This window comes from Acipenser ruthenus, chromosome 2 (assembly GCF_902713425.1).
Source record: "Acipenser ruthenus chromosome 2, fAciRut3.2 maternal haplotype, whole genome shotgun sequence".
NCBI lineage: Eukaryota > Metazoa > Chordata > Actinopteri > Acipenseriformes > Acipenseridae > Acipenser > Acipenser ruthenus.
The window spans coordinates 32238825-32252217 of NC_081190.1; the positions used below are offsets into that span (position 1 = coordinate 32238825).

Here is a 13393-nt window from a genome sequence, read left to right on the forward strand (position 1 = left end):
AGCTGCTTTGAAGAAATAATCCAATTATGTCTGTAGCCCATAGGCATGTAAAGGAGAAGTTTTCTCAATTATGTTTTGGGATTGAAATGGCTACATATAACTCATAAATATTTCAGAGGGTTTGCTATGATATTCAGTGGCAATGCCAGAGGGTGTTATCTGACTAGAAATTGGTTTGTCACAGATTACTACTGAAATACAGTGTTTCACCAGGAGGTGTCACACGGTGAAGATCAGGTCACTATGGAAACTCATCTTCTTCTGAAAAGTACATAAACAAGAATAATGCAACTGAAAGCCTTGGTCATTTTTCTATCTGGGGAGTGGTTGAAAGCCAGACATATCTGAAACTGCCTGGACAGGACACTAAAACAATGCGAAATGTCTTAAAATCTATACCATACAATTACTGCAACCATAGTCTATATATTAAAAATAAATATAATCTTTATGGATATTATAGGGTACTGAAATGTGATTCTTCATTTATAAAATAAAACGTTTACTTATGTGAAATTAAATTTTAGATACAATGCTGATAACTTTCTTTTTGAAATTGTAGGTTTAATTAGGCTATACCAGAGGTGGGCAGTTCAAGTGCGGCTCCCGGTGAAATGCTGGGTCACTCGCACTTTGCGGCTCGAATGATCTGAAGAAAGAATTAAAAAAACAAAAGGGAAAATAAGAGAGAAAAACAAAAAATAAATACAAGTTTATTATTTTTGTTCTCTGTATTCATTCATGTTTATTATTTTTTCTTCTCTCTCCAGTTTATTTCAGCCTGCATGTTCACTGCACATTTCTTCACTTGATGACCTTCGACACCACACGCTTGCGCATGCGTATTTCACCTCGAGTGAAAGACGGATGTGTGGTTGAGTCAATTTGATCATTTTTAAGTAAGTGCTCATTCGTTTCGTGGAGACAATGGCATTAAGCAAACCCTCCACGAGTAATACACGAAAGTATGAGGCTTGAAGCCAGAAAGGGAGAGAGAGTATGTTTGCACTGAAAACAGTGGTAAACTCCTCTGCAACAAATTGCTTACACAGCCGAGCAACTGACGTCTATGAAACACATCACAACACATTTTTATCTGAATATCCTCCTGGATCTGCCTTGAGGAGAAACAAGCTGTCTCTCTAAAAGCACGCCTCAGCAGTCAGCAGACGCTGCTTTCTGTGTTCAGTAAAGAAGCTGATGTAATGACTCAATCGAGTTTTGTTATGGCATGGAATATCGCCCGTGCCAAATCTTTTTATAAAATTGGAGTGGACACTAGACTAGATAATGCTTGTTTAAATGTTGTATTTTAGATCTAAAATTCATATTATATTTACGTATCTTGCGTCTTGTCATGAGCAGGTACTGTAATTCCTTTCAAAATACAGTGCGTGTGCCATCCACAAAGCTCTCAAAAGTATGAAGCAGTCATGAAAAACGAGCATTCAGATCTTCAAGGGAAGAGCTTGTCAAAAAGAATCCTTACAAAAATGTTTTATGTGGTGTTTTGGTGAAATCAGGACAATTGTATTTTGCTTTATAATAACTGTATATAATTTATTTAAAGTATGTGATACATACAGAATAAACAGAAATATGTAAAAATATCCCGACTAAGCGGCTGTCCCAAAATTAAACGAGAGGCATTTGAGATGACCTTATCACACTTATATTCATAATTTACATCATGTGCAAGAGAGAAGTATTTTTTACTTTTTTAAATTTCTAAATGAAAAGAAACAGGATGAAATCACATTATGAATACAGTACATGTTAAAATACGAGTCAATAGTTTTTTTTTTTTTAATCCTAAACAAAATGAATAGCTGTTTTTTATTATTATTTGTAAATGAAATGAAAAATAAGGAAATCGCATCTTATATTGAGACTTTATTTGCCACAGCAACCTGATAAACCACAGGAGACTCCAGCTCCTTCAAGAGTTCAACATGGTTTACACAATTTACGCAAGTCACAGCATAATCAGGTACTCACTGCACTGTGCTACGTGAACCTGTCTTGCTCTGAAAAGTGGTCTCCATTCATCATTTGAAAATACTGTATCCTAATTAATGTATTTTGAAATAAAGAAATAACTACTGCACGTAGTAAGTACAAGATTTCATTTTAATGTTGGAGTGAATATTTTTTTGAAACAATGCTATTATATTTAAAATGTCTTACTCGCAAACAGGTATGTGTCTTGCCGCTATCGGCCAAAATTTTGGTATGTGGCTTGTAGGGTCAGGAAGCTTGGCCAACCATGACATATATACTGTATGAATTAACTAATTTTGCATCATAAAGTCTAATGAAATTTGCTGAATAATGTTACTTTAACATATTGAATTACATAACAATTTGTAGTTTTACATAGAGGCCTAATTAATGAAAAACTGACAAGTTGAAAAATCTGACATTTTGAAATCTAACATGAAATACTGTTCTACTATTACGGCTTCTGGGAGACTTTTGCAATATCATTTTGTAGTTTCTTTGATAACACATTGTTAAATAAAATATCTAAATGAAGTCCCTGGCAACAGGGATATACTGGCGGGGGATGTACTCTATGTTACTGACATACTTGTTGTAAATCCACACTGCCATTTGCCGATGGCTAGGGCCATAGAGTAAAACCAAACAGTTTAAATGAGAACATTAAGAAATATTCAAAGAAACCTTGTACTCTGTAATGGTACACTTATTTTCCTTTTCTCAGAACAAACTTTAATCCCATCTTTACTAGGGTATGTTACTTGATTAGAGGATTTGCTATTCAGGTCACTTTGTTCAGAGCAAATCTGTTCCCCCCCCCCCAAGCATTTGTTGACAAAATCAAATTAGTAAACGGTTGCATGTAATCTGTGTTGTCTCTGAAAATGAAGCTTTGTATTATATACAGTGGTCTTGGTACTTTTTGCAGACATGTGAACCATCTTGTATTTACATTGTTCTTGTTTTGTCTATGGTTTTCTGTTTAGTGTCTCACAGTATCTGTGTCACATTGACCCGCTGTGTATTTTAACTTGATCCATTTGAACAGGACAGTACAACACAAGTGTACTTATTAGGTTAAAAGATAAGCAAAAACATCATTTAAACCTGCTTCCAATTTTATAAAAGTAAATTAACTCAGGTCCAGTTAGTTGTATTGTCTGTGAAAGAGCATTTATCTAGAGTTTGTGATTTGGTTGTGAAACTAGGTTTACTTCCCTCTACAATATCTACAGATATTCTCTCTAATAGTACTTCATTTTTTAAATACTACATCTGTTGCATTAATGCAATAAATGATGTGTGTGTGTAGGTGGAGATGGGATTCAGCCACAGTTGAAATGCCCTGTTAACCTTTGTAAAATTAAAGTTGATTGAATAATAAAGGAAAATAACAAGTTAGGTAGGTAGAAGGGGTGTTTTGCTTATTAATTATTATTTATTTCTTAGCCGATGCCCTTATCCAGGGCGACTTACAATCGTTACAAGATAGCACATTATTTTTACATACAATTACATTATTTTTTACACATTATTATTACATACAATTACCCATTTATACAGTTGGGTTTTTACTGGAGCAACCTAGGTAAAGTACCTTGCTCAAGGGTACAGCAGCAGTGTCCCCCACCTGGGATTGAACCTACAAACCCTCCGGTCAGGAGTCCAGAGCCCTAACCACTACTCCACAATGCTGCACTTCGTGGTTTTACATAGCTCAGTTTTATTGAGTTACTTTCTAATTACATCTAAAATCCATTGGTAATGGCAATGTGTGGTAATTAAGTTGTATGGAGAATAATGCATGGGGTGGTGTGTGATATGAGAATGTAATACACAACCATGGGGTATGATGCTACATAAACAGGATGGTTATTGCAGGAAATATCAACTGGATGAGCCCATTGAAAAAATGGGTCACCAGTTATTACTATGGTAATAATTCCATGTAGTATTGAAAAAGGCATTCTGGTGAAGTAGCCCAGGGGACAATACAGATCTTTAAGGGAATGTTTATTTTTGTACTGTAAGTCTGCTTCAGCATAATCAATGTGCATAATTTTGTGAGAGACCTAATGGTGAACACTGTTCATATCTGTTAGTGATGAACATGCCTCAGGTAGCAGGTGACAATAAATATAGAAGTTTGACTCCACAATCGTAATTATAAATTACTTACTGACTGACCTCGTTTCCTGAGTATTAGTCTCACCAATATGATATCTGATTGTTTTCATTAAAGGCAATTTACGTAGCTTTAAAGCAGCTTTTCAGACTGCAAAAGAAACTTAAAGAATGTTATGCGATCCAATGGAAAACCAGGCCTTTTTTACTTACTGATCCTACGCAAATGGCTGGCACACTTTATTTAGTGTGTTTTTGGAGACTTTTTCACAGGCATGTAGCTAACCCACCTTGGGTGACTAATATCATCAATAAGGGTTAATAAAATATAGTACATGGATTTTGTGAACCTTTTTTTTTTTAGTATGGTATATAGCTTTAAGTTACATTTTCAAAGCTATTGAAAGTACCCAAATATTGTTTTTCTTCACTTGTTGATATATTTTGTGCTAAGGTGCTAAGTTCAGGAGCAGCTTATCAGTTCTAGTCTCCAGATTCACCAAAGACATATGTAAACGTAAGCAGTGGTTTTCAAACTTTTTAGGCCCCGTACCCCTTTCCAAATAATCTAGTCTTCCGCGTACCCCCCTCTGAGATAGGGTCATAATATACCTATGAAAACAGGAAAAAATATGGTCTTTTCTTATTACTAGATTAAATATACTGTAAACTGCTGTTAAAAACAAACAAAATAAAATACAATTAGTTAACCACAGTGCAAATGCAAACAGGTTATGCTTCTGAAAAACAAAACTAAGGTTCCAATTTAAAAGAAAATCAAAAAGCAATTCTCAACAAAAGACATGCAATTCTTCCAACAAATGCAGAACTGTAGAGAGAAAACAGATTTTAAGAAGTTGCAAATAGTGTTTTTTTTTTTTTTTTTTTAATTGGACTCGAACACTTGAACTGAGACAGTGTGAAATGCTATGTGTGTGTTGTGCAGTATCGAATCTAGCCAGAATAAGCACATTGTTTTGAAGCGAGTATTTCCAAAAACTAATTTGAAGTAGAAAGGGGATATTTATATCAGGCAGTCAAAAATGACTTAACAAAATGCTTACCCGTAAAAGTGTTTAGTGCAGTAGTCTGTTCATGTTAATCAGCTGCAAGACAATTAAAACTTGATGTTCCCTGTCGGTGAGATGAGGTTAAAAGCTCTATAACCACGAATGCAGACGAGCCCGGCTCTTTTGCATTGTGGTTAAGACACCCACTAATAAAAACCTGATTTAATTTGCTAAACATTACTACAGTAACAATTTTAACTGATTTCAAATTGATCGACTGGGAATTGATTATTCATTGGGTCCTGTGATGTTTGCAATTTTAGCTGGCCTATTTATATATGAACTAACAAGTAACAGAACAATAAATAATGTGTACAGTGTATTAACATGTTTATTAGCTGGTTGTTAATAGTTAACAGGCAGCCCTTCAAATAAAGCATGAACAGGTGATTTACTCAGTACTGCATAAAGAACATGCTGATGCTTAACTTCACACTGGGGGAAAAATAAAGCTTTGCAAATATCTATCATTCTTTCTCTTTTTCCTATGTTGTGTTGAGTACACTAGTTGTCTATCACATACAAAACAAGTAGTGCAGACTGGTAAACAGACAGAGATGTATTAAAAGTAGCTGATGAACTAGCTCCCTTCCAACTCCGTTGCTATGATTAACAGCAGTTGCTAGGCTTCAGCATAACACATATCTCATGGTATTAATACAATTATCTAAAGCAGCTGAAATGAATCCATGAGAAATGCACCTTTTAAGTGTGTGATTGGGTGAGGGAATAACCTCTATGGCAAGAAGTAACATTCATGCTTTGTTCAGTACAAAAAGTGCAGTGTCTAGTGGCAGTCCAGCTCTCAGACAAGAGTAAACACAGCACATTGTTCCCAGATAACAGCATTGGAGATGTCTCAGAATAATTTGTACTTGATTTAGTTCTTTTTTTTTTTCATTTATTAAAAAAAAAAAAATCAAAAAAAAAAAAAAAAAATCCCAGAAAAAGCATGTTATTTGTTTAGGTACAACAGCACAATATTTTTCAAAATTCAAATGGTGATCCCACTATAGAAATGTAATTTACCAATTTTATAAAATCCTATGCATTCCTACCCCAAATAAATACTGAAACTAGGTTGCTTCCTACCTTCCTTTTTCCAAGCACACATATCCTTTGGTTTAGCAGCCTGTGAGCTCAAAACCAATTAAAAATTCACTGTCACTTAACTAAACATTCTAATGCTGCACAGTATACTTTAACACTGACATACACTTTGATTTATTTGAAACCTAGTAGAAATTAAGGTGAAATTGTTTAAAAAAACAAAACAAAACAAAAAAAACCCAGGGCTATTACAAAGATAGAGAGCAAAGTTGTTTCTCTTATAGAATAACCTGAAAACATGTACCAGCAAGTGAAATTGTCTCCATATATATTTATCTTGCTTGGTATTTAGGTTCATATTTGGTTACTGGATTTCGCAGGGTCTCTGGTTTGTTGTATACGTACCATATTACTTGATGCATGCTGGTCATTTTTCACCTTGCATGAGGATGTCATCATGTGAAACCCCCAATTCCATTCCAAGTCTATTTTGGTTTTTTTAAATGGGTGTGGGAAAACACAAGGCAGACACAAAGCTCAAATATGAAATGCCGGCACAGGCGCCCCGATTTATTAGTCCATGCTCAGTTGGCAGGTGCTTCTGTGACAGTTCGGGCACTCTACCAGCACCACTAGACTTCCTGTACGCGCCAGAGAGGATACAGAACACTACCCTTTTATTCAGTCATTCACCCCGTATAGTCCCACCTCCCAGCCAATGACAGAGCATCAGCCTATTTCTTCACAGCTGACTCCTGTCAACAAGACCCCCTACAGGCTCAAGCATGCACCTGACGGCCAGTCCAGATCCTTCCCCTCTCACAGGGCCAAAGAAAGTATTGTTTCTATATCTTATTTTAACATATCTCGCCATGTGTCTGTTTAAAACAACAAAACATTAGGCCCTGTTTTGTTTTAAAGAGGAGACAAATTGAACAAATCCTACATGCTGTTTATCCACTGTATCATCTACTGTGTTTAACGTTCCTCTTTTCTTCCCTGAACGGCAAGTTCAGTGCTGGCAAGTTTACATGATATGAGACGGTGAAAGATTGTTAAATTACTTCACGAACAGACTTCTCAATAAAAGAGAGAGAAGCCATTAATTAAACATTTGAAGTAACAGTAGCTTCTTCCCCCTTTTACCATAACATGAGAGCCCAATTCATTGTTTTTAAAGATCGTTTTTCCATATGAAGCTCACATAGCCAGTTAAAAAAGAAAAAAAAAATGCATGATTTTTTTCAATTCCATATGAATCTGTTTAAAAAAGAACATACTGGGTATTGTTCAGATAAGTACTTGTTACCACTACCTGTTATATATATTTGCATTTATTGTGTTTTTACACAAAATTATGTGATATTAATCGCTGTAATAGTTTTGACTAATTACGCATAATTTGTGCACTACAGCCTGTTGCTTGTTACGTCCCACTGCAGCCTTGTGCCCCAGCGAGTTGTCATTCCTTCCCAATGATCCAGCAGCATCAGTCGGCTGTCTTGTGCTCTCCCTCCAGGCTGCATAGCTCCGGCTGGAGTTATTTATTCTCGTTTTTTATTACATTTTATTTTTGTTTTATTACGAGACATTATATTACTGTAATATTTATTGCTGTTTTGTAGAGAAGTGTTCTCTTATGTCTGTTTCTTTTTACAGAGACTTTGCGCAGGCTGGTCTGCAACATGGTGCTTTGCACACGTACAGTAAGAGCAGCTGCTGGGCTCAGCAGCACTGTGCAGGACCAAGATACGCGCTTTGGGTGTTGATTGCTTGCTTGCAATCTCATCCACAGTATCTTGATGCTGTCTGGGTGACAGCTTTTAGCATCACCATTACAAAGGCTGTTGGTACCATGTAGCAAGCAGGCTTCACTCAGTCTCGTGTGTGTGTACTGACTGGGTGGTTTTGCCAGTGGCTTGTGCAGGTGGGCATCCCTGTACATTACTACCCACGGTGACTGTGAACCGTTGGACCTGTACCAAGGTCACCGACCCGCTCCGTTCCCTGTCCGGTATCATACCACTACTGAACCGGTACTGATCCGGTTCCTACCTGCTACCGACCGGTGCTCAAGCAGATTGATGCACCAGCACAGGCAGAAGCCCACACAGAACTTGTCACCGACCACCTTCTACGGTTGAGGCTTACAGTGAATCATGCAAGAGCCAGGTGACACTTTCTCAGACAGCCTTCTATCTAGGAGTGTGATTGGACTCCGGGTCCATGCTGTCCACTCTGTCGGACGGCAGAGTGCAGAGAATAGCTGCCTGTTTAGAGATATTCAGCTCAACAGAGCGCTCATGGTATGATGTTCCAGAACTTCTGGTCTTGAGGGCAGCAGCTTCTCAGACCCTACCTTTGGGTCTCCTGCGCATGTGCCCTGTGCAAGCCTGGTTCAGTAGCAGAGCTTTTTCAGCCTGCATTGAACCACGACTAACCATTCACGGTGTTCACGGTCTAAAGCCACTCTCTTGGTGCAAACAGCCTGCCCATCTGCTTCTCGGCATAGCATTGGGTAGTGACACCAAAAGGGAGGCCTTCGCCACGAACGTGTCTAGCCCTGTTACAGCGCATCACCGCACACAACTTTGTAGCTATACTTGCCCGAGATGAATTCAGGGTTTTAAGTTATTGTGAAGTAGTTACATGGTTTGTTTCAAGTTATTGTTCTTATTTATTATTTTTATTTTTTCACACATTACCTTAACAAGTTGCTCTTTTTCAGTAAAGACGTATTTTCCATGCAGAGTTCCGATAAAAGACACTTCAGAAGCAATTCATGTTCAAAGCACTTTTTTTATTATTTGCCATACAGTACCAAAATAAATAAAAAGTCAAAACAAAGTGAAACAACATTCTGCTTCCCTCTCAAAAATAGTTCCAATGTCACACTAATATCTGCTCGGTTGGAAAATAAAACTTTAAAAAATACATAATAATAATAATAATAATAATAATAATAATAATAATCCTGGCTTCTTTTCAAATAAACATGGTTCCGCTTTTTTGTGCTACTTTACGATATGCTTTGGTAAATTAACATTGGGCATTGAACAAACGAATAACGAAAACAATGTTAAAAAAAATATTTCTATGTAACTGCTAACTTTAGCCTAACCTAGTTTTACAATCGGTTATGCAGGATTTCTTTTTTTTTTTTTTTTTTTTAATTGTTAAACATTATTTTGTTGTCCTTGCTTCTCTACCACTACTTTTAAGCCTGGTCAACCCATACTGTTGTTTGCTGCTAAAACAGAATTGTCCCATGTGCTCTTTGAAACTAACAGGGTGTTGTAGTAGGGTAATTTACCTTTATTGTAATTCCCTAAGCCATCTGTTGCATGCTGCAAGTATTTACCACTTTTAAAAGATTTACAATTGTACACTCCAAGCTAATGCAGTGAGTGAATAAAGGCTGTCCTTAAAATGTATGGTTTAGAAATGAAACCATGGATTTATTGCTTTAATAATAGGTCAGAAAATCCCCCATGTTGTAATGTACCCCCCTTGCCACCTGCTACATTATTTAATTATTAAAGATTTTCTGAATTGGCTATGGAACAAAATTGTTCCATTCAAGTTTTACGACTGTATACTGCTACTGAATACAATAAGCTATTAAAGGCCAGCAATGTTATATCTATGTTTATGCTGAAATATTCTCCCTTTTGATTAACTCACAGACCAGTTTCCATTGACTTTATTCTCTTAAGTTTTATTTACCAACTGAGCAGATATTAGTGTGACACTGGAACTATTTTTTTTAGTGGGAAACAGAATGTAGTTTCACTTTGATTTGACTTTATTTATTTATTTTAGTATTGTGTGCCAAATAATAAAAAAAGTGCTTTGAACATGAATTGCTTCTGAAGTGTCCTTTATCGAAACACTGCATGGAAAATATGTCTTTACTGAAGATGAGCAACTTGTTAAGGTAATGTGTAAAAATAATAAAAATAAAAAATAAACAATAACTAACTTGAAACAAACCATGTAGCTATTCACAATAACTTAAGACCCTGAATGCATCATCTCGGGCAGACAGCAAGAATAGCTACAAAGTTGTGCGCGGTGATGCGCTGTAACGGGGCCTCGCAGTGGTGGTCTGTCGCTGTAAAGGGGTCCTGCGGTGGTGGGGTTGCGCTGTACTGGGTCCCGCGGTGGTGGGGTTGTGCTGTACTGGGTCACACGGTGGTGGGGTTGTGCTGTACTGGGTCCCGCGGTGGTGGGGTTGTGCTGTACTGGGTCACACGGTGGTGGGGTTGTGCTGTACTGGGTCCCGCAGTGGTGGGGTTGCGCTGTACTGGGTCCCGCGGTGGTGGGGTTGCGCTGTACTGGGTCCCGCGGTGGTGGGGTTGCGCTGTACTGGGTCCCGCGGTGGTGGGGTTGCGCTGTACTGGGTCCCGCGGTGGTGGGGTTGCGCTGTACTGGGTCCCGCGGTGGTGGGGTTGCGCTGTACTGGGTCCCGCGGTGGTGGGGTTGCGCTGTACTGGGTCCCGCGGTGGTGGGGTTGCACTTACAATAAGGGAGTTTAATTACCCTACTACAACACCCTTTTAGTTTCAAAGAGCACATGGGACATTCCGTTTTAGCAGCAAACAGTATGGGTTAACCAGGCTTAAAAGTAGTGGTGGAGAAGCAAGGACAACAAAATAATGTTTAAAAAAGAAAAGAAATCCTTCATAACTGACTGTAAAACTTCTAGGGTAGGCTAAAGTTAGCAGTTACACAGAAGTCTTCGGAGATATTTTTTTTAAACATTGTTTTTGTTATTCATATTTCACTGTGACTTAGTATTTCCCAGAACTTAAACTTGCTGAATCTACACAGATGCCTGGCAACCTACTTTTCCACTGTACAGACATCTGATTGGTTGAAGTGTTATTTATATCTTAAAACATTGGCATCTAGTAATCCAATGTATACTTTTCTCTAACCTACATTCTGTTCCCTTTTGCACATTCAGTAGATCTCTTATAAAACAAATACGTTTTGGTATTTTCATTGATACAAGCCATAAGCACTTTGTATGTTTGTTTTTATTTTGTTTTGTATACACCTATGTTATGCATACGGTATTGCTTAAATGAAATACCCTTTTTGTACTAACAGTAGACCTCTGCACTTGCACGACTATCCTTCTACTTATCAGCACTATCAAACCTCAGACTTGTTTATGGGAACCTGCATGGTCTCAAATGTTTTGGCAAACATTTCATCAGCATTCCTTATCCGGGGATGAGGATAGCAATAACTGCCACACAGAAAAGTGATACAATCTATCCATACATAGAGTCTGCTGACTTTAGAGTGACAGGTGCACAGTTTTGTTGTCCAGGATAAGCAAGGACTCTTGAAATGGCAAAAATGTTACAAGTACAATTTACCACTGGGAATCAGCTTGTGACTGCTGAAGGCAGCCGCAGATTTTGAAATAAGTTATTTATTTTTCTTTTTGTATTTCTTTTCTTTTTATTCCCCATAGATATTAAAAAACATTACCTGGTACACTGAGCGTGCTCTGACTGAAATTTCCCTCGGGAGTCTGCTAATACTGGTGGTGATTCGGACCATTCAGTTCAACATGACAAGAACAAGGGTAAGCTCCTATTGCTGCTTTTTGTGTTTGTTTCATTATTATTTTTAAATGTATCTGTGTTGCTAGTTAGGTACCATGTAAGCCATTAACTGATTGTACAGCTGGTTTCACCGACCCCGATTAGCACTGATCTTGGACTACCTTACCAAAGTCCTTTTCAGTTTTGTGTTTATGTTGTTTATATCACTTGGTAGGATAGGTTACAATGGTGTTGAAAAGGTTATAATCTGCTTTTCAAATCAATACATTGTTTCCCTTCCTCTAGGACAAATACCTTCACACAAACTGTCTGGCAGCTTTAGCTAATATGTCGTCTCAGTTCCGTTCTCTTCATCAGTATGCGGCCCAGAGAATTATCAGGTAAGCTATTTTACTGGCAACCAAACGCACAACATTTCTGAGCCAGCATGTTACTGCAGGGCAAGTTGAAATAAGGCTTGGTTAATATTGAGGTGTTCCTTAATTGAACCTTTACTCTAGTTACAAGCACATATCTTTTGAACTGTTTTATTTATGTATTATTATTTACTTGGAATATCGGTCTTAATCATAGTTTTGTCAATAGCAATTTGTAATAGTTTTCTAGGTCTGGCAGTTTTCAAATCTGTCTCATCGCCTCTGTGTCGCTTCTGCTGTGCCTGCTCATGTCGCTGCAAAAGTATCTTGTCACCCAATGAAAAATGGTGCGTGGTAGCCTCTTAGTGTGCACAAACTAAATGGTAACATCACAGTCAGCCAAGCTAAAAAGCTTTCACTGTTGTTGAAAATTTGATAAAGCATTTAAAAGTAAGCATTTAAAAAAAAAAAAATGACTCAAAACATGCTTTAATGTTTTTGGTGTAAGAGATTGTAGCTCTTTGATTGTTGGGGATCTTCACTGCAAGGATAAAGCCATAGAAATAGCAGAAACAAATGAAGTTAAAATGTATTTTTTACTTGAAACAGCTTCACTTACCAACATACGGCTGTTGAGGGACAGTCACACATTTCAGTTAATTGACTTGTCCCAGTTGTGCTTAAATAAATAATTCCGTCAGGGTTTCAGTGTGCCCTGATTTGGCTTAAACTCTGTTATAACATGCCTCTGAGTTAATTATGTTCAAATGCTTAAGTTAATTCTTGCTCTGCTGCTTTAAATTCTGGTTCTTAATTCTGGCGACATAAATATGTGTTTCAGTTTAATATAAGTGCATAGTACCGTACTTAAATGTAAATGTAACCATGTTATTGCATGGTTTCTTTAATTTTGAATTGGATATATTTCCCCCTTGTGAACAAAACCATCTACAGAATATTAATACCTAACCCATTCAGTATAGAAGTAGGCCTTTCAAGCGATGACACACTCAAATAGAAGTCTAACAAATAACAATTGCAGTCTTTTCAAGACTGTTTGTTTGAAATGTGAAATTAGATTTGAGGGTCTTGTCACATTTTTTTCAATGGAAATTGCTATTTAGACCTTTCTGTTTTGATTAGTTGAACATGTTAGAAACGCACTCTCAACGATTAGAGGGTAGGGTTGAAGCACATGGTAGTTTGAGGG

The 13393-nt window shown here is 37.3% G+C and overlaps 1 protein-coding gene across 4 annotated transcripts in view; it reads left to right on the forward strand.

The window, feature by feature from the left end:
- Positions 1-13393, forward strand: part of LOC117421324 (dymeclin-like) — a 176248-nt gene that overhangs the window by 80438 nt on the left and 82417 nt on the right. For all 4 annotated transcript variants that reach the window (XM_058994156.1, XM_058994166.1, XM_058994176.1 and 1 more), the window contains exons 12-13: positions 11734-11847; positions 12113-12207. In XM_058994156.1, coding sequence (XP_058850139.1) covers positions 11734-11847; positions 12113-12207 — 209 coding nt within the window. The remainder of the gene's footprint in view (positions 1-11733; positions 11848-12112; positions 12208-13393) is intronic.